The sequence below is a fragment of the Rhinolophus ferrumequinum genome, chromosome 27, assembly GCF_004115265.2.
Source record: "Rhinolophus ferrumequinum isolate MPI-CBG mRhiFer1 chromosome 27, mRhiFer1_v1.p, whole genome shotgun sequence".
Taxonomy (NCBI): Eukaryota; Metazoa; Chordata; class Mammalia; order Chiroptera; family Rhinolophidae; genus Rhinolophus; species Rhinolophus ferrumequinum.
Window position 1 is genome coordinate 21,707,282 of NC_046310.1, and position 21,573 is coordinate 21,728,854.

Consider the following 21,573-nt stretch of genomic DNA (forward strand, 5'->3'; position numbering starts at 1 on the left):
CCCTTAAAGAGCTGAGCAGGCACACCATATCCTGTTACGTGATAACTGTACACTGTCTCCTGCATAATGAAACCCTCAGCTCCCCACCTATTCTTGTCTGCAAAGTCCTGGCGCTGTGTCGCCAACATCGGAGTGGGAAGAAGGACTTAAGAACTAACCGACAGTCTTGTCGTTAAATATCTTGGGAAAGCCTCGATTCGGGTACTTGCCCCGGAGCTGCCACACGTCAAAGAAAGGCTTCCAGTCAATGTAGTTCACCAGCTTCTGCAGGTTGTAGTCATCAAAGACCCGGGTCCCAAGAAACGTGGGCTTCACTGCAGGGAAGGAGCCCCCTGTCAGCGCTGCCTGCCCGCCACAGGCCCCCGTGGCCGGCTGGCTCCCGCTGTCTGTCGGCTCCCACGCTCTGCCTCCCTCCTGTCACCCGTAGGAGTTGTTTTACAAAGAGGGGAACTTGAAATGATTGCGGAGAAGGAGTCATTCTGTAGTGAATCTTAAATAAAACTATTTTCCCCTGCAGCCGACCAACTCCATCACCCTTGGAAACTTCCCGCAACCCTTCCACCTCCAATCCACCCAAGAAAAAAATAGACTTGGGTTAAACTTCACATGTACAAACGAGGACAATGCTAAAATAAAGACCACTGTAGAAAGACACGTATATAAAGTTTAAAGACATGAAACAATCATCTAATTACCTACTGCTATATATGCATGTAGTCAAAGTATAAGGAAATGCATGGCCACGAGGCTTCAAGTTCAGGATCACGCAGGGCGGGGGGAGGGGGAGACACACAGGGACCTCCACGACAGACGCACCGTTCATGTTTTAAAGTGGGCAGTAGGCTATTTCTTAAGCGGCTAGAGGGCATCCGTGAATGTTCAATGTACTGCATTTATGCCTCCTCGTGAGTCTAAAATACATCCTCAGGGAAATCACGGTGCTGACTTCAGAGAAAGATGGAGGCCTGGGCCTTCCCAAAAATCAGGATCAGCCATAGCGCCCCCTACCCTTACGCCTGTTGTGGGGTCGGGCCGGAGTCCAAAGTGACAACTCCATGGCCACTTCCTAGATCAGAGCATACGCTACCCTCCAGTCTCAGGTGCTCTGGGGGAACAGAAGTCTCAAGAGTATTTTTCTCTCTTTAGATAGTAAAAGTGAGAGGTGAAAATACGGGAAAAGTCTAAGCAGCTTAATTTTGGCTGGAAACCTCTCCCTTTTCATAATGTTTATAGTAACTGTTTCCCATGTGTTCCTGCTCATCTTTTTACTATGCAGGATGAGCCCTTCTTTGTCAACATTCTAGCGTGCTGATTTGTTTGTTAATGAAAAGGAAACTCCTGATAAAGCCTTCTCTTGCCTGGAAAGGCAGGAGAAAGGTCTGGCTGCAGAGTCACTGCAGGATGTTGTTCTTGACTAAGCTTGTCTTCCAGGGCTTAAGATTTTGTTTGAGGTTTTAGCACCAAGGACCTTGAGAGAAGAGCCCTTCTTTCTCCCTTTACTGACTTACTGTAGCTATTGTAAGGCTGGGTTGTCCTTCAAATGAAAGTGGGAGTTGTGTCAGGGAGCTGCTCAGGGTCAATCTCAGGACAGTGTTCGGTTCTCCTGAAACGGTACCTATTTGCTTTTATTTTTGTTATCAGACAATTAAGAGTCTCTAGCTGCCAGTCTGAGTGTCTGAGGGCTGTACCTCAGAGTCCCAACGCCCCCTGGACAGCAGGTCCTGAGCTTTGCAGAGACTCTGCACTGAGGCCACCAGAAAAGAGTGCACCGCTGCCTGGAGCTGTGACCTTCAGAGGACTATTTCCACTAAGATGTGTTGTATATATGTGACTTCCCTTGTGATATTTTTCCAATTTCATGGTGAAAGGTAAAAATAAAATAATAGTTTGGACCATTTGGTGATTTATAGCTTTCAAAGGTTTACACATCTATCTTATTTTGTCCTCACAACATTTCCATAAAGCAACTCCTTTTTTACACATCAGAAACCAGCAGTAAGACGCTCAAGGTCACTAGATGACACAGAGCCAAGGTGGGATTAAAACCAGGCCTCCAACTCCATCTTCATTCTTCCCTGTAAACCACACTCAACTCAGCACTTCTGATTTAATCCTGTCAGCTCTGCTGAGCATGTGTAAAACACAGATTCCGTGAGCAATGAAAGCTGATGTGAGCTGTTACCTTGGAAATGTGGACTTTATTAACATAACCCCTGTTCACCTGTCTCGTTTCTACATTTGTATCTCATGCCTCTCTGAGCCTGTCAAAACACCTCACACATTTCATTCCCTCGTGAACACCTCCTTAAAGCAAGGAAGTTGGCTAGAAAAGTGAAAGGGAGGAAACCAAATATAAGAAATTAAATGAAACATCCAGAGAGAGAGTGAGCACAGGATGAAACAGGAGATGCTGCTTTGCTGAGATGTTTTAAAGGTCTGTTCAATGCAAAGGCATTTTCAATTTCAGACATTCCACGTCGACACTTGGGCCAGCCTGGGACCCAGGCCAACGCAGTGACAGAGCCACCCAGGCAGTTCTCCAGAACTTGCTTCAAACTGAAGGGGGCCCACTCAAGCACAGCACAGAGGAAAGAGTGTGGGTTTAGAAGACAGATCAAGGACAGAATCCTACAAACTTTCCAAGTTATTACCCCAAGCTCAGTATCTTCAAATGAAAGTGGGGATAACAGCACTTCTGTTAAGATTGACCAGGGAGCTGCACCTGGTCAATCTCAGGACAGTGTTTATTCTCATGAGATGGCACCTGTTTGCTTTCATTTATGTTATTAGACACAATTAAGAGTCTCTAGCTGCCAGTGTGAGTCTGTAGCCAAGTAAATGCAGACGTCCCTGCAGCCCACCGTTACCACTCGCAGCCTTCCTCCACCCGACAGATAAACGGACCTGGGTGAGGCGCGGACAGCCAGTCAATATGGAAACCGTTTTTTCTAGCTTCACTTAAGGTTAAGTATCTTCTCTCCTATGAAAAAAAGGACGTTATTTATTCTGAGACTCTTAAGTTTTCAGCTGCTAGTATGAAAGTACATTCAAGAATGCTAGTACGTGAGTTTTTCAAAAAAACAAACTCTTTTATTAATAAAAATTCACATCCTAAAAAGCTCTTTCTTTTCCACCCAATATGACTTTGCATCAGCACCACAACAGTAGAGAGTAAAGATTCAATAAATATCCAGCAATTATTGATACACAAATATGAAGCTGATCTGCAGCCTGAACTATGACGTCTACGGCCTATACTTTTAGAACACCCGAGGCCAGGGTCAACCAGCCTGCTGTCCGCCACCAGGAGGACCCAAAGGCAGAACTAAGAAACTCTCACCTGTGGGCAAACCCAAGGAGAGGGGAAGCAACCAGTGTCTGGGGCTAGCCAATACCTCAGAAACATGTTTTCTTCATGCTACGTGTTATCTCATTCTACCTGCCTAGCCACACTCAACATGCATCCCCCACACAAAGCCTAGAGTTAAGAAAACCAGCAAGAAATACCCCCAATGGCTTCTACAGAGTCATTATGCCTACTCTCCACGGGTGCCTGGAGCTCATCTAGAAAGGGCCAGAGTCCACACCAGCCTGTAGTGGGTGCTGGGCAGTCAGGGACAGAGGCTCACATTGTCCTAACGTCTTCGTTTGCTTCCATTATCTGTGGAGTCATCTCAGCACACTGTTTCGGTTCCCGTTTCCCTGCCGGGTGTGAGCTCACGTTTATTCATTCCCATAACTGGGGTATCTAGCAGAGCACCTGACACTTACCACGTACTACCCAATACATGTTTGCAGGAATAAATAAGATTAATTTTAATATAACCAAAAAGTATCGGGAACTTAAGACACTGAAGAGCTCTGATTTGAACTAGAAAATAGGACTTCTCTAAAATGATTCTAAACCTCAGAACGTTGAAGTTACATTAAGAACCATAGGCTCGTTTTAGTACCCAAACAAGCTGCAACCAGTTTTTGTCACTTACCTTGAGAGACTCATAGTGGTCCTGTCTAATGTCTTCATATTCTTCCGCGATCTCCTCAAAGTACTCCTCCTTCAGATTCTCATCTAATAGCTGGGAACACTGAAAATACAAGATCAAAGTCCAATAACCACAGAGCAAAAGAGAAGATAAAACGTGCAACCCTGGTCAGTTCTGGTGACACGTCCTTCAGGAAGCTTCCCTGTGTTAGCGTCATTTCCTCCTCTGCCTGGCAGTGCCACACAGGGTAACTCAGTGGGCCTGGGGTGTTCGGATCTTGCACATTGCAAAGCAAGGACTGGCCCTTGGAATATCCTGCCTGATAAGAGTGTCCCTGTCTACCTGGGGCCTTGGGCCACCCCAGATGGTTTATGCTAACGACGTGATGTGTGGGGGACCTGCCTCATGCTGTACCTGCTGATCTCTGGAGGGGTTAAGAACTGAGTAACCGAGGTCAGCCACGTGGGTGCCCACATGACTGATCCCGCCCAATACCACGGCTCAGATGAGCCTGCCTGGTTGGCAATGCCCACACACGTTGTCACACAGCACCAGTGGCAGAGTTAGAAACTGTCCATATGACTCCAGAGAGAGTGACACACCTGGAAACTCCTGAAGTGTCACTAGCAATGACCCAAATGACTCATCATTGGACTTACATTTGAGTAACTACAAAATATGGCCATTTCCTTGTAGTACCTGAGAAGACTAACCTGCCAGCCACTCGGCTGGTAAAGAACACAGATGCCCACGCCATCCTCGACCGGGCTCTTGCCGCTTTAGCTCTTTAAGACACTGCCCTCAAAATGGAACCGGAGGGCTAATTCATTCCCAGCTAATATCCTTCACTAACGTAGGGCCGTCACCACTATACTTGAAAGGCCCAACAGTCTGGCCTCCACGTGGGTAATATTCAGTGATCAGCATTGGAAAAGGTTACACACCTTAAAAAGAGGCCCATTGGAGACTCAACTATGGACTTCATATAAGCAAATATGAAGCAAAATCCAAATATAAGATACAAAAAATTATTCTAAAATTGAGTTGCAGAAATGTAGTTTATTTGCAAGTATCAGTGGCAAATAAAAAACTGCAACTTTCTAATTCCAGCCTGTCTTAACTTTATCTTTTTCAATATAGGAGAATCAGTAAATATTTAATAGGAGCAAGTTTAATGTAGCATAAAATAAGACCACCTGTAGTAGATCTCGGACCTGCCTCCTGATGGACCTATGGCCTCAAGAGTTACTAACCGCTTCGTTCCCGGTTCCTAATCTGTGAAACGGGAGTAATAAAGGTATCTACCTCATCAGGATTAAATCAAGAACCCATATAAAGCACTTAGCACAGTGCTCAGCACACCGTAAGTTTTTAACAATCTTAGCAATTATTGTATTACTTTCATGCAAATAAATACACAGATCTGAAAGAATTCCTTTGGAAAATGGCACAGGAAATGTGATTCCCCCTATTTCAGGCTGTGGTCTCACAAAGCACCACTCCCCTCACTAACTTTCCTCATCTGCATAACGTGACAGTTGAACTAGACTAGTGGTTTCTGAATTGCACCTTTTCGATGAGAACTCGGAGCAAGAGGAAGGAGAAAAGCAGGAAAAACACACTGAGGTGAGTTGTTGATTGCATTCACCAAGAAAAAGAATCTATTATTCTGGGTTTTGAATACCAAGTGAATGCTTTTCTGTCTCTGAGTCGAGTCAGCTGGCCTATTCCAGGTTAAACATTTTTCCATCTAGAAACAGCTCATTTAAAAAAGTCTACATTCCTTTAGTTCTGGCATGGAGTTAAGAAAGTGTATGTCCATGTTTGTAAGTATTTCTAAACGGCTGAGATCTCTCTCTCTGGGTTGGTGACAAGGTCACAGGTGTGTTGGTCCCGTGGCTCCTGTCAGACCAGCACTCTCGCTGCTCGTTCAGGAAGTAGGCTTTGAAAGCCCCTGGCACCCACCGCCCTCCTTCCAGAAACACACACAACGGCAGTGACACTGTCACAAGCCATGGGCTGTTCTTTCACATTCTTGAGTAGAACTGGACAAAAGTGAGTAGATGTTTGGCAATCCCCTTGACTCTTACTGAGCTCTGTTCTCTCTTTACAACATACTGAAATAAGGGAAGGCCCCACACTTACCACCACCACACTCTTGGATGCGTCCAGGACATGGATTACAGGCGCACTGTACCTTGGAGCTATTTTAACTGCTGTGTGGGTTCTAAAACGAGAGGTCAGAAGGAAAACATATCCATCAGTGCTGACAGCTCCTACACAACTCGTTCAGAACCATTAGAGATAATGTGTTTCTACAGTGCTTTCCAGAGAAAGATTTCAGGGTACTTCCACCTACTGAACTTCAGATTTCCCTGGTAAAGCAAGAATAACTTTCTCCCCATCCCAAGACGGGGAAAAGACATGGATTTGCTGGCCCAGGCTACAAAGAAGTCTGTGACAAACGAGACACTTTGTCCTCAGCCCTCTGCCATAAGGGGAGGAGCCTGCCATAAGGGATTAGCAGCCTGTCTGAACGAAGGCAGCCAAACAGCCCAGGCAACTGCATTTTGCTGTCATAAAGGTGAAGCTGGGATCCCAGCCATGGCCTCTGGGGGACCAGACACGAGGAAGGGGACACGGACATCAGTCTCTGCCACCGTGCCCTGTCCCTGGGACACACCACCATTCCCCAGCTCAACCCCACCTTGAACTTGTAACAAGGAACCTCGGCCCTAAGTGAAGGCAACACAAAACACAGAGAGGCACAAGCAACAAAAACATTCTATACTAACACTGGCGCAGCCCCAAATCCTATTGCCAAACACGAAACTGTCAGTACTGAGGAGGAAAGACCCTTTAATCCTTAAAATTACCCAATTAACTGAAGTGCAAAGCAATTGCCCTGATGACTGAATGTTTATAGCAACAGCAGAGGCTCCATATCTGCTATTTCATTACAGAACATAACACATAAAGTGAAAATTGAAACTGCGTTGCCCTGCTTCCCCGCAGGTAAACCAGGGCTCTAGACATGGCAGGGAAGTGTGGACAGTTCCACGTCAGGGGGCAGCCACAGCAGCCCTGCAGTGCGCAGTGCTTTCCGCCTTCTCTCCTCCTTCCTTCTCCCCTAAAGCAGCAAGCTGCACTCTGCCCCAAACCAGACACTTCCATATTCCTTCCCAAACTAAAATGTATTTTCATTTGGAAAGATGTCTAGAATATGCTATTATGTGAGGAAAAAACAAAGTAGCAGAACAGTATATTTAATACAATTCTGTATATATTTTTTTAATTTTACTGGGGAATATTGGGGAACAGTGTGTTTCTCCAGGGCCCATCAGCTCCAAGTCAGTGTCCTTCAATCTAGTTGTGGAGGACGCAGCTCAGCTCCAAGTCTAGTCGCTGTTCTCAATCTTTAGTTGCAGGGAGTGCAGCCCACCATCCCATGTGGGAATTGAATGAACCGGCAACCTTGTTGAGAGCTCGTGCTCTAACCAACTGAGCCATCCCGCTGCCCCAAAATTCTACATTTTTTAAAAACAAATACTACCACCCACAACTTGCCCCAACCAATTTTATATATAAGTTTCTGTATATTAGAAAAAACACAGAGCTACACATCAAAGTGTCAACTTTGGTTATGTGGAGGTGAGAGGTGGGACTGAAGGCGGGAAAGGAGAGACAAAATTCGACTTTATAGTCCTCTGAATCATTTGACATGCTCTAGTAAGTGTGGATTACTGAGGTAATTGTTAAACACTAAGAGAATATTAAAGGTGCAATACACGTGTGTGTTTCATAGGCATCTCAAGGGAGGGCTCTACACATTCCTTCCTAAGGAGACAGACAAGACACTTTCTGACCCCTTTCTGAGCGGACCTCTGTACATGAACAGGAAGCAGCTAAAGCCATAATCCACAAGAACGGCGCTAGGAGATGCAGGCTCAGGCCTAAGCCAGACAGCGCCGGTGACATCTGGACAGGGAGGCTGGGGTGCAGAGCAGCAGGCAGCCCGTGGCCTGGGAGCGGCTGAGGACACTCACTGCCCCCTCAGGGCCTGTTCTGTGCCCACTGCGTGCTCAGGAACCAAGGCTGGAAGCTATTCTGTGTGTTCTGAGGGGGAACATTTGCAAACAGTAGGAAAAGAAGCTGCTTCCAGGTTCAAAATAGAACACAAGTCAGACTCTGCTTGCTCCTCTCCTTCAGATGGTCAGCTCCTTAAACACACAAATATATTTCAATATATATTCTGCATGAAGTGCTTCCAGGAAACATTATTTTAAGCCTGATGTACTTAGATGGCATTTTCTCTTAAAGAAAACCAGTATATTTTAAAATTTAAAATAAACATAATTCATATTTATTAAGCATCCAAGGTTCCTGGCCATTTTCTTTGATGAACTTCTGGACAAGGGACTGAGAAGAAACTGATGGGTTCCACTATTTAAATAAATAAATACAAAGTAGAGTGCTGCTTTCCAATGCAAAAACTGGCAAAGCTAGATGAGCACAGGCACGAAATTTGAGCTTGCTCAGCCACTGAGAGTGTTTCTGGTTTCCTTATAAAATAATAAAACATTGATTCCACTTTCTTCTAAGCTCCCATTTCTGCAGTCTTGTCCAGCTGGACGAAGACTTCTTTCTGAAGTCTGAAAAAACATGAAACATTGGACTCCTCCTCCCCTTCCTATATACCTCTAGTGAAGGGCTAGAGGTGAGGCTGAATTGCAAATGACTCTCTGTTAAGTCAAGCATCAACACTAAGGGTTTAGGTAGTCATTGCCAACACTTGCCAAATGGGCACGATAATGTTAACCACAGAAGAGCTTCTTAAAAACTCTGAAAAACAACAAGATGATATCCTATCCCAGAATTAATTTAAAGAGGTTTGCATAAATGCGGCACGACCAAAACTGAAAATTTGATGAGAAAAATTTGATAAGAGAAAGGGAAAACAAAGATGGGGAAATTAAGAAGCAACCAGGAGTAAAATCACCATATAAAATGTCTTCCATGAAATCCTGTACAGAGACCTAAACTGTAAGCTTCTTTACACTCAACTCAAAGAGGAAAATAACATCAGTTATGTGAATTAACACCTAACTTCCTGACAATTAAAAAGAAAACTACCTCTAGCTTTGAACAATGCGACTTCCTTTTGAATTCTTCATTATTCACAAAAAATAATTGAAAAATACATTTTACACCTATTGGCTTTAAACCAGTTAAAAGCTGAAAGCTAACGAACTACCAGACTTGTGCCCTTGAGAAGTTCTGTAGCTGACAGGACCAGATTCCCATGAAAGTCAATTCTGGTTTGTGATACCAAACCATCTGTATGACACACTGGAGAACAGTCCATTTTCTCATAGCTACAGGTTATAAAGGGACACTCCAACCGTATTTCCACCACTCAGTGACCCCAAGTCTATACAACCCTGTGGACCTCTCCAAGGACGCATCTGTTAGACAGCCTTCAGCCTCATGTCAACAGTCTTGGGAAGACAGTTCCAATTCTCTCATGGGGCCGCAGGCCACTGAGGCTGGGAAAAGCCATGATGTTACCGACCCTCAGAGGTCTGTTCTCAAGACACCCCAGAAGTCCTGAGCTGCCATTTGCTTAAACACAGTCAGTGAAGGAAAGGTCTGGAGCACTGCTGAGCGGTCAGCAGGCCTGCAGAAGGTAGTAAGAAGGCTCTCAGAGGGCTTCTGAGGCATTCAAACTCCTGAATACTTTCTAGCAGAGCTGACTCCCCTAGGAGTAGATGGCTTTCTTACACAGATGCAAAAAGCATCAACCATAACGGAGATGGATAAATCAGACGTCACAAAAATTAAGAACTTCTGTGATTCAAAAACTCCACTCCAAAGTGCAATCTATGCTGGAAATCTATTTACAAAATATATTTCTGTTAAAGGGCTTGTTGTATCCAATATAAATAAAGAATGCACACAAATCAGTAAGAAAAAAGGCAGAATACCCAATTAAAACAAAAGACTTAAAAACCATATCCAAATGGTCACTAGACATATGAAAAGGCATTCGACACCATCGGTCAGCAAAGAAATACAAATGAAAGCCATATCAAAATATTATTACATACGCACAATAGATAAAATGGAAAATGATGTAGAATTAACTGGAACTCTCATAACTGCCAGTGGTAGGGAAAACGACCTGGCAATAACGAAATGCAGACAATCATATGCGTATTTTATGATCCAGCATGTTAGCTTCAGGACAGAAATACACACATAGCAGCATCGGTATAACAGCCCCAAACTGGAAAAACCCAAATGTCTACCAACAGCAGCATGTACAATAAATAAGCCATAGGACATTACACAATGGAATATTGTACCACAATGGGAAGCGAAAAAACAACTATTGTAACAACGTGTTTGGACCTCAGACATAACGTTGAGCAAAATAAGTGGACACAGAAGAAAGTCTACAACAGGATTCCATTGGTAGAAAGCTGAAATGTAGGCAACACTGGCCTATGGTGACAGAAGACAGAACAGTGGTTATTGATTGTCGTTGGAAAGGAGCCCAGTGAAGTTCCAAATGCTGTTAATATTGTTTCTTGATCTGCGGGTGGTTCCAGAGGTGGGGTCATTTTGGTAAAACTTCATCAAGTTGCGCATCTATGATTTGTGAGCTTTTCTGAGTGACTGTTATACCTCAGTGACGGAGCTCGTTAAGAAGGTTTGGTGAATCACGACCCCAGGTCTGAGACACCCACTGTCACTGTTTCCAATGGAGTTGGAACGGGGCATTTACACTGAAGTTCTTCCAGGCTGCTCGAGCACCATGATGGAGAAGGAAGTGGTTACTTGGAAGCACTGCTGCTGGCTTTTTTTTTTTCCAAATAATTTTCCCGAAACTACAACAGGCATGAAAGAAGAGACCCAGAAAGGGCAGAGCTCATGGAGAAATAAAGCACCAGAGAGCTGGAAAAAACCTGGGGCGTCCAGGGACCCAGCTGTCTGCCTTTGGGTAGGAACACAGTCACGGTTCCCCAGACGACAGGGAGAGACATTTGCAAAGGCATGAAGAGACAGTGAGTGATTTCTGATCTGATTAATTCCAACCTGATATACCAGGTTGTAACTGTTAAGAGTCATTTATGGCTAATTTTACCAGTGATATATCTTGCGCAGTTAGTCATGTTGCTTCTGAATGTTTTTTTAAAAACCTCATTAATCTAGTGGCTCTCACTTGGTAAAATTGAATGGACTATTTGGAAATGTTCCAGTTTGCACAAGTAGCAATGTGGTTTCCTGATCTTGAACTTCTGAGTGTAGTGTCCTACCATATAAAATAGTTATTTTGAAACCAGCATCACATTTGCATAACTCATAACGTGTTTCATTACATCTGCTCATTTAAATATTTATTTATTCTATTTTACCATGACTTTAAGAGGTAATTCATGTCTAACAACAGTTATAGCTTCTCTTACCATTCTCTTTACTAAGCTAATGACCATTTTAATATTCACACCACAATAGATAAAATGGCCATGCTCACTGGCACCCCAGTTATCAACGCTTGGTCACATCCCTGGAGATCGATCTGCCACATGTCCTAGTGGGTAAGTCCTTCATGGAAAAACAAACCGTGTTTTCTAATGTGAGCAACAACAGCCACACTACTGATTCCTCAAGCGCGCAAAGCAATTAGTGGATAAATGACATGTAACACTATAACTACTCGTGAAAATGATCCCTGTAGATTATAAATGGGACGATGGTTAACTTTATGTGTCAATCGGGCTAGGTCACAGGACCCAGTGTTTGGTCCAACAGCATCTAGATGACTCAGTGAAGGTGTATTTTGGATGGGACTAACACTGTATCAATAGACTGAGTGAAGCGATTTCCCTTGCCTCACTCAATCAGTTACAGGCTGTACGAGAAAAGACTGAGGTCCCCAAGGAAGATGGACTTCTGCCTCCAGAAGCCTTTGGACTCAAGACTGATAGACACATCAACACTCCCTAGAGAGGGGGAGAGAATATAGATGCATATATTGACTAATTTCTGCCTATATTGACTATACTAGCTTCTCTGGAGAACCCTAACTAATGCAACTGGCTTAACATAGTTATTTCGAGTGTGAAAGGAACTCTGGAATAGCTCTGACCAGACCTCCAGTGTATTTCTGCATCAGAAACATAAACCAAATGCTTTGTGGGATCATCCAGTTCCAAGCTCCACCTGGGCACCGTGCCCTGACAAAGCGAACGTATGTGCTGTCGCCATAAGAATGTCCAAACCTGTAGGGAACGTTTATAAGAGCCCACACTGATGACAACTGCCAAGAAGCAAGGTGTCAAATGCCCTGGAGAATGACAGTTTTGCAGTTTCTTTTATGCATTTGGAATTAAGGAGGGAACAAAGAAGATCAGATGGAGGTGGGAGAAAGCAAGGCAGAGATTGGATTACAGGATAGTTAAGACTATGTGCTCTTTTGAGGGTGGTTACGCCTTCAAGGGGTGTCACTTCTGGCATTTCAAAGGTGTGTTAACCTAAATGCACAAGAAAAATGGACAGGGCTGGCTTAGAACCTTTCACTACAGAAGTTATAGGCCTGAGGCGCGACTATCCATGGCCTGCCCAATTAGGGATTTATGATTTATTACAGCACCCCTTTTTCATCCACAGGGCCAGAGGAATGTGTCACAAAAAGTCTAATACACATATTTCTCACCAAATATCATCATGATCATGATCCCAGGAAAAACTGGACAAAATGAATAATGATCATGTGATCAAATGGAAATTTCCTCCTCTTTAAGCTGTTTAACCCAAAGGTTCCCCTTTTCAAAAACAACCTCGCAAAGTGATGCTTTGATACATTCTCGCTAGGGTGGCTTTCTGTCTCCACTACGACAAGGTCAGAGTTTCCTCAGAGGAACCTGTAATTATTCAATCGGACCCCTGCTTCAGGATAGAGTGGGGGCTAACGTTCAAGCCATGCCTTTGTGCCCAAAACCACAGCTTCTCCACTTAGTTTGATTTCCAGAGGAGTGTTTATTAGAAATCTCAGGAACTGAATGGGTGGTGAGGGGATTAAGAAAAGGACTATTACAAGCCAAGGGACTCCTAGGAAAGGCAAAGGCTGGGGATCCCAAAGGCCCCTACAGTGGCTCCAGAGGGATTCTGGCTCTTGGCCAAGTGACGAGCAGCCACGTTCACGTGTTTAGATAGGAGCCAATGTGCTAACAAGCCTAAGGGAAAAAGCCCAGGTCTCATCACTGTCTTCAGACACTGGCATTTCAGAGAACGCGGGGGAAGCACAAGACCCATGAGCATGACTTACCGCGAAGTGGTTGCCCCTCCGATCAACAACGGGATCTTTATCGCTAATCTCTCCATTTCCTTGGCAACAAATATCATTTCATCCAGGGAAGGAGTGATGAGTCCTGACAGGCCAATTATATCTATTATTAAAAGAAAAAAAAAGAAATGGACATAAGAAGAAGGATGTGAGAAAAGGAGCAAAAGTATGAAAATTGAAAATTCGCTTTAAAAACTTTGTAATAAAGACCCCAAAACCCAATATGAATTTTCAATTTCTAAGACACCTTTTCTGACTACGGGGCAGGGGGGGGGATTCAATTTATTGTTTGCTTTTGGTAATAAATATCATTTGTAACTTAAAGTTGCAATAATGGACTTGCCAAAGTTGTGGGAAGCCATGCAAATACAATGTATTATTAGTTCATGATCTCCCAGACTTGAACATGTCAGTGTCTGAAGAAACACAAAAACAACTACACACAGAAAAAACCTAATGCAACACCTTATTCTTATAAGTCTGGCCCCGTTCCCCACCTCAAAGCTATAAAGGAGTTTCACAATACCCTGTTCCTGTCTTCAAGCCCCATTATAAGTGGTACTGAAAACAGTGCCCATGTAGGAACTGGCACGTGACTGTCTCACTGTCCCACCAGCCCCACCGGGTGGAGCATACTAGTCCCTGATGGATAGATTCTGGGGTGTGGGGAGGAGGGGGCCAGTACAGCTGCACGTACCTGCTTTGTGGTCAAGAGCAGCTTTCAGGATCTTATCGCAGGGAGTCATGACTCCTAAGTCAATAACCCTGGAGTATAGATATGAGATGTGAGAGAATTAATGAGAAAGCTGAATTTCTCACTGGAGACAAAGCTAAAATGAACATTTTTATTTAGCCATCAGAAACTGCTCTGATGTAAACGGAAATCACACCGAAAGGCTCACTAAATACCAACAACCACAACTACAACCACCATTCCCTGAGTGCTCACTGTAAGCCAGGTACCATGTGAAGCTTTTTAAAGCAGCTTTATCGATATATAATTCACACAGCATTTAAAGGACACAATTCAGTAGTTTCTGGTGTATTAGACTTACTTTTTAAAGCTATGGTAACATCTATAACTTGCCCTTTTAACTATCTTTAAATGCACAATTAAGTGGCACTAGTTACAGTCAGTCTCAGTGTTGTACACCCATCAGCACCACTGTTTATTTTCAAAACTCTGCCATCACCCCAAACAAACTTCATAATCATTCAGCAACAACTCCCCCTTCTCTCTTTCCCTCAGCCCCCGGTAACTTCTATTCTACATTCTGTCTCTGTGAATTTGCCTATTCTAGGTATTTATATAAGTGGGACCATGCATTATTTGTCCTTTGTGTCTGGCTTACTTCACTCAGCATAATGGACACACCACACTTTATACGTTCATTCATCTGTCAATGGGAACTTGGCTTATTTCCACTATGCGAAGCTTTTTGCATAAGCAATCTCATTTCACCCTCACGGCAACTCAGAGATGAGGCACTGCTACGGGCTCCATGTTAATGAAGAAGGCCCAGGAAAGCTTGGGCCCAGAGAAGTGAAGCAACTTGTCCAGTCACTCAACTACTTAGTAGCAGAGTTGGGATTTGAACCAGGACCTGAAATCAAAACTCATTCTCTTAGCCATTTGGGCCAATAAAAATGCTGGGGAAGTTCACTCCATAAATATCTATTGAACCATATATGCCCCATGGAAGCCAAAGAGAAGGATAATCAAGGAGAGGTCAGCCCCTGCACAGGAGAAGCTGACGATAAGGAAATCTGGTTACTTAAGTCAAGGGTGAGGGAGGCTGAATGAGGGGGCAGTGCACTGAGAGAGACGGCTGCGATCCAGGGAACAGCTGATTGTGGGGGGGCACACGTGAGAGGGAGGGCAGGCCCTCGGCAGAGAAAGCCAAGTGTGCTCTGCGAGAGGGTAGAATAATACCCGAGGAATTCATAGAGGAGACCACTGGAACTCAGAGAAAAAAGGAATTCCTGCTCTAGAAAATTCTAGATTTAGAGTATCCAGAATGAGTCATTTTTACATTTTTTTCTCATGAATATTTGTTTAAAAGATGTTTTAAAAACTACAGCATGCATTTTCACTTATTTCATAATGTCATCAATTCTTAAAATTAAATAGGCAAAATAATTTTAAATAAAAAAATCAATGCCTACGAACTCCTTCCTGACATAATATCAGCTGGTAACAGTGGGTGCTGAACACGAGGGGCTTTACACTATACCCCCTTTTAAACTGTTGGATTTTTTAGATTGTTCCCATGTTACTTAAAAATTTTAAATAAACTAGACATATGGAATTCTCAGTAAAAAAGCAATTTCAAATTAATGATAACCATGGTCAGCTGTGTTAGCACAAAATGTACAGGCTTTTATGTGACACTGCAGGTTATGACACAAGTGAGACGGTACCACTTTTTATTTTTTAGCATATTGAAAAATGTCTGGTAACTGGATCTTTTGTTAAACTACGACAAAGTATAGACTGTTACATATAAAACTAAGCAAAATTCCATATTGCTTTTAAATTGAGACTCAAAGGCATACATTTCAAAGCTGACTGTTTTCAACATTACATAGTCTTAAAATTAAATTAAAATTGTCAGTCTGATGGCAAGAATGCTTCAGCTCCCACTTCTTTTTCTCATTCTGAGCACTGTATCTGTCAGGAGCATCTTAAGCATGCCGGCTTTGTTTGAGGAAGAGTCAGGAGAGCTTGTGGCTGGGCAGAAATCGGGAGGAGAAAACTGTCGGCAGTGAGGTCGGACAGGGCATCTTATTGGTGGCAATTAGTTCAATTTTCAAATACTACGCTTGAGATTTCTGTCGCTATCCAAATGGAGCTCTCAGGTAGTCAGCTAGATATCCAAGTCTGCAATTCAGGTGGGACATCCATGCTGGAGATAAAACTTGGGACTTGTCAGCCTATTACATAGTGTTACAGTCATGAGACTGGATGAGATGATAGAAGCCTGTCCAAGGGCGTGTGACCCTCGCTGAGCAACGTGTACCGGCAGCACCGACATTACCTGGGGGCTCATGAGAAATGCAGAACCTCAGGTGCAGAGCTATTTAATCAGATCCGCCTTCTGACTAGATCCCCAGGTGATCAGCAGGCACATTACAGTGTGAGAAGCATGAGCGTGAGCAGTGAGGACAGACAGAGGAGAAGCTCAGCCAGAGGGCTGAGCCTTGGAGCACTTCTGTGTAGAAGTTCGCATAGGGAGCAGTCAACCAAAGAGAGAGACAACCACTGGTCAGTGGAGGAGAAGAGGTCTGAAAACTCATTTCCAACTCACGGGCCTGCTTAGAAGCCTTGTCAGGAACAGTCAAGTGTATCACTGTTTCCGTGCATAGAAAAGGTATTTACGGCACTGGGCTACTGGAAGGAGGCTCTCACCGCCAGGGACAATCAATGTAGGGCTGACGCTGCCCCGGGCCCACCCTCGAGGAAGAAGGGGATCTGTCTCAGCACATCTGAGTGGAGAAACTGTTGGCAAGTTCTGAACCAGAAAGCAGTGTGACAAGTGCTACGATGGACGCATTTACAGCGTGTTGTGGGAGGCCATCTAAACTGGATGACAATTAGAAGGGTGATAGGAGGGTGAAACCAGAGCCGAATTTTGAAAAAATAAGTAGGTATGAGCTAGATGAAGGGAAAAGAGGGCAGTCTAGACAGAGACTAGCACTATAACCAGCTGGCCCTGGGAAGTCTGGCGGAGGAAAGGATCTGACGGCTGGCGGCCACGCCCAGCCCTGCCTTCTGTGCTGCCACCACTCCACCCACCATCCCTTGCACTTTCTCTCACCTCCACTACCACTTCCTGCCTCCCCCACACACGGCTCCATCTCCCTCGGCTTTCCCTTAGTCTCCTTCCTTTGCTTGGAGCTATACCCCATATCCCCAGGCCTTTCCTTCCACATTCATATATTTTGCCACATGAGAGATTCAAGAGAATAAAAATGCGTGTTATGAGAAAAGTGTTGATTTTATAATCATCTTTCTAAAATGCTTAAAACACAGCTATGAACACAAGCATTTAATTTGGGCTTCTAATTCAGATAACAATGTGAGCTGCACCAACTGCTTTAGCAATGGCATCCAATACTATTTAAAAATACATACGATTCAGAAAATAAATATTGTAATGAAGTCCCTTTTACTCTTCAGAAGAAATGGTGGTTACCAGGGGCTGAGAGTGGGGGAAATAAGTTGTGGTTGGTCAAGGGGTCAAAACTTGCAGTTAGAGGATGAGTAAGGTCTGGAGATGTAATACACAGCATTAAGAATATAGTTAACAATACTGTATTATGTGCCTGAAAGTGTAAGTAGAGACAGATCTTAAAAATGTTCTCACCACAAAAAGCAATGGTCAGCTAACACTACAGCTAATTTCATACACAGAAGTGTATCAAATCAACACCTTACACACTGTTAAATGTCAACTGCATCTCAATAACACTGGAAAACTATATACATAAAATACATAATATATGTGTGTGTACATATATCCGTACACATACACAAGCTGAAAGCCTCTGAGTAACTATCAAGTGAGCACGTGAGGTGAGTAGCACAGGTTAGACCAACGCGCCCCTGACTTATTTTCCTCACTCAGCTAACACTGTAACACAATTAAAAACTATGCATGACCAGTTAAATGGCAAAAGTCCAAGTTTATCTTTATACAATTATTATTAAAGAATATATCTAAAATCTACTTTCATGTAATCAAATATCTGATCCAAAATATTTTTAAATATTTGAAATTATTTAAGAGCCATATAACTAGAATATCAATATTAGATATTACAGTTAAAGTTGTTTCACGTTATAACTGTAATAAATATTGAAAGGTAAGCTGACATAGCACAGTTTCGACTTTGCAATCAGAAGCCCTGAATGTCATGCCTCTTGATAATTGTGTGACCATGAAGAAATCACTTAATTTCTCTAAGCCTCGGTTTTTCCATCTGTAAAATGAGAAAATACAATAATTGAGGCAGGCAGAACAGGATCAAAACCATAAAAACAAAGGAAAGGTGAAAGAAAAGAAAAGAAAAGACAAAACAAAAACAAAACAAAAATAATCAGTTACTGTGTTTCCCCGAAAATAAGACCCAGTCAGACAATCAGCTCTAATGCATCTTTTGGAGCAAAAATTAATATACAACCCGGTATTTATTATGTTGTTGATGTGATGTGAGTGATGTGATGTGATGTGATAAGACCAGATCGTATATTAATTTTTGCTCCAAAAGACACATTAGAACTGATTGTCCAGTTAGGTCTTATTTTTGGGGAAACCTGGTATATAAAAGCACTATATAAATTGTGAACTGGTAAACAAATGTTAGTATTAGCAGACTCGTGGTGGATACATCCTTAGGTCTATTTAAATTCTCCAATTTGCAAATTCTATCTCATTATAAACAATAATGTAACATGGAGCCACTTTAAAATGGATTTGGAGCTGCCATCCCAGAGGAATTGCCTTATGCCTCAAACCTCTGGAATGTTAAAACAGGGCAAAGAATCTTTGGACCAGGCCTAGGGCAACACTGTGTCCCAAAGAACTGCTTGCAAGGATAACAAGAAAGCAAATGTTATGACTACTGAACTGATAACTACTGAACTAAAACTTCCAAACACTATTTAGAATTAGCATCACTGTTACGTGCAGCAATAGAAATGCCTTTCTTCTGTTGATGTCGTTGTCCCCTTTACCCTTTTCATCAATACCCCTTGCCTCTGTCTCCTAATCAGAGTATTATTTGGGCTTGTGCCTGAGTTAATGATTCCCGAATAGCTATTCTTTTTGATCTCCATAAATGCTTATTGCCTCTCCTTTGAGAGGCCTTTTATTTTAGAGGTTAACAGCATCAAAGAATCTACTGCATCATCCTCATAAAAAATATGTTTTCTGTCTAGACAGCACTATTATTTTCAGTCCTCTTTACCTTTTTTCCTCCTCAAAGAAAACAGATTCGTATCACTTCATGAGATTTACTGCCTAAGTGACAAAGGACCAGGAACGCAAAAGGTGCTCTAGGACCTGGTGCTGGATGGCAGGGTAGACTCCAGCTGGGTGACACCCCCAAACCCCCAGCCTAGAACACGGACACTCAGCTGACACACATCTACTATATAAGGTACGTCTCCAGGCACATGTCTGCTAACTGACACCACAAAATGCCAACAGACAAAAGACCCAAAGGGGTGTGTGACCATAGAAAAGTTTGCACACTCCCTTGTGTTTTTGTAAAAGGAATAATTAAAGTTTCATCAGAAGATGCCTTTCCAGGTAGACCTGCTAGCAAAGATAAGCAGCCCTTCAACGCACAAGACAGACGAAGGAGCTGGGTGTGCTGAAGGAAAGGTTTAAGCAGCAGGCTTTCACATCTGCTGACATCCAGCTCCAGTAGCACCCTGGAGAAATGCCACAGCTCTCCCTGGCCTCTTAAAATACCTTTACTGTCAGAAAGGCAATCCTAATCTGATTCCCTCAGCTACTTAGCCATTTTTTTACATAAAAAATGATAAACACATCACAATGATATCTCAAGAATGCTTTAGGAAGTTAACTCACAAGTTATCATTTCAACAGTTCTATCATAGTTGAATATGTACCTGACTATTCAGCGTGATAAATAGTAAACTCCTTGAACAGAGAAAAGTCAACAAAATCATTCTGGTGTCTCTAGTATAATTCACGGTACGTAGCAGATGATCTAGAAACATTTACTAGCTGAACTGAATTTTAACTAATAGTGATGAAGAATGCAACTAGAAACCAACAGCATCGGGTTTGAAAAGGTGACACGAATGTCTTGTAGATTTTAGGAAGCAAACACCTTATCCAAATACTCCACAGTTAAACTCTCATTACAACCACTTCAGTGTCTTTTTAAGATATAATACATTCTGAGAACAATATTCCCCATTTCCAGGACCAGGAGAGAATGCTAAGTCTTTTGACAGTGAGTAGGTGGGCAAACTTATGAAGACAGAGGGAAAAAGGTGCCATCTGGACCCGGCTGCCCTCTCTCCAGCCTTCCTGAATGGTTCTTAGCTGCCTTTAATCAGCTTGAACGCAGAGATGGATAAACATGTTGAGAGTAGAGAGGAGGCTTAAAGGGTAATTGTTACCCGACAGCAGAAAGGAGCTCTGAGGGGCACAGCTGTCCCTGCAGCACGTCTGTCTCTCTTCTCCACAGAGAGAACAGCACACAGGGGAGAGTCCATGACTCAAAGGGACTGCTGGTTGGACATGGACCAGAGAAGGCATCAGTTACATTAGGATTTGATTATAAAAAATATGCTGAAATTGGAGAAAACATACATTTACTAAAGGTCATCAGCTCTCACAAGGAAATAACTTTGTGCTGAATATTTATTCACTACAATGAGATATGTCAGAAAGGGATTTCACTTGTATACAACATTCCAAAGTGTAGCTTCATCACCAAGAGGCTTGTATGGTCCTGCTCTAAGCAAAGGAAAGAGAAAATTGTACAGCCAAAGCCTTCTTATAAAACTCCATTTAACCAAACTCTTAGAAGACCATGGCTCTAAAATACGGCAGTTTATTGAGAGGAAAAAGGGAGTATGCTCCATGCCACTGGCCATGAGTCGGAGCCCAGTATTCTGCTTATTGGAGCCTCTGGTCCAAGGTCAAGGCTCAGGAAGCCTCTTGTCTGTTTCGAGCCTGTTTGAATCGTTTTGACTATTCTTTTTGTCCTTATTGAACATACAACAGATTAAACAATTACTAACTTAAATCACTTGAAAAGGTGTGTTCAACGCGGAAAACTCAAAAACACCATAAGGAAAACGAAATTCAAAATGGCCTCTACCATCCACTGCCATCCCTTACTGCTCCCACCAATAACGAATCATCCTGTTACTGCTTTTATTTTTAAGAAGAAAGCGGCCGGCTCACCTGTAATTATTGCACCCAAGGACTACACCGACGATGTTCTTGCCTATGTCGTGCACGTCCCCTTTCACGGTGGCCAGTACAATGGTGCCCTGGTACGGGTCCTGCGGGGAGAGAAGCCGAGCCGCTAAGCATCACTGTGGTCACTTCAGAGCAGATCACTAGCGCTCTAGAGTCAGACCGGTGTTGGCACAGAAAGCGATGTAATACCACGAAGACAACCTCAAAGCAGACCCAGAGCCCAAATCATGTGCTTGGCAAGTAGGAAGCTGTGAGCCCGCGCAGCTCACAG

General features: G+C 43.2%; 1 protein-coding gene across 3 annotated transcripts in view; it reads right to left on the minus strand.

Moving 5' to 3' along the window:
- The window catches only part of MTR (5-methyltetrahydrofolate-homocysteine methyltransferase), an 83,334-nt gene that overhangs the window by 9,797 nt on the left and 51,964 nt on the right, over window positions 1–21,573 (minus strand). For 2 of the 3 annotated variants that reach the window (XR_004422257.1, XM_033099658.1), the window contains exons 22-28: window positions 21,285–21,385; window positions 14,030–14,097; window positions 13,315–13,435; window positions 6,129–6,210; window positions 3,987–4,085; window positions 2,905–2,980; window positions 159–314 (exon numbers count right to left, since the gene is read on the minus strand). Coding sequence is in view for 2 of the 3 variants with exons in the window: in XM_033099658.1 (XP_032955549.1) it covers window positions 159–314; window positions 2,905–2,980; window positions 3,987–4,085; window positions 6,129–6,210; window positions 13,315–13,435; window positions 14,030–14,097; window positions 21,285–21,385 (703 nt within the window). In the remaining variant the exon portion in view is untranslated. The remainder of the gene's footprint in view (window positions 1–158; window positions 315–2,904; window positions 2,981–3,986; window positions 4,086–6,128; window positions 6,211–13,314; window positions 13,436–14,029; window positions 14,098–21,284; window positions 21,386–21,573) is intronic. The other variant, XM_033099659.1, reaches the window with a different exon arrangement.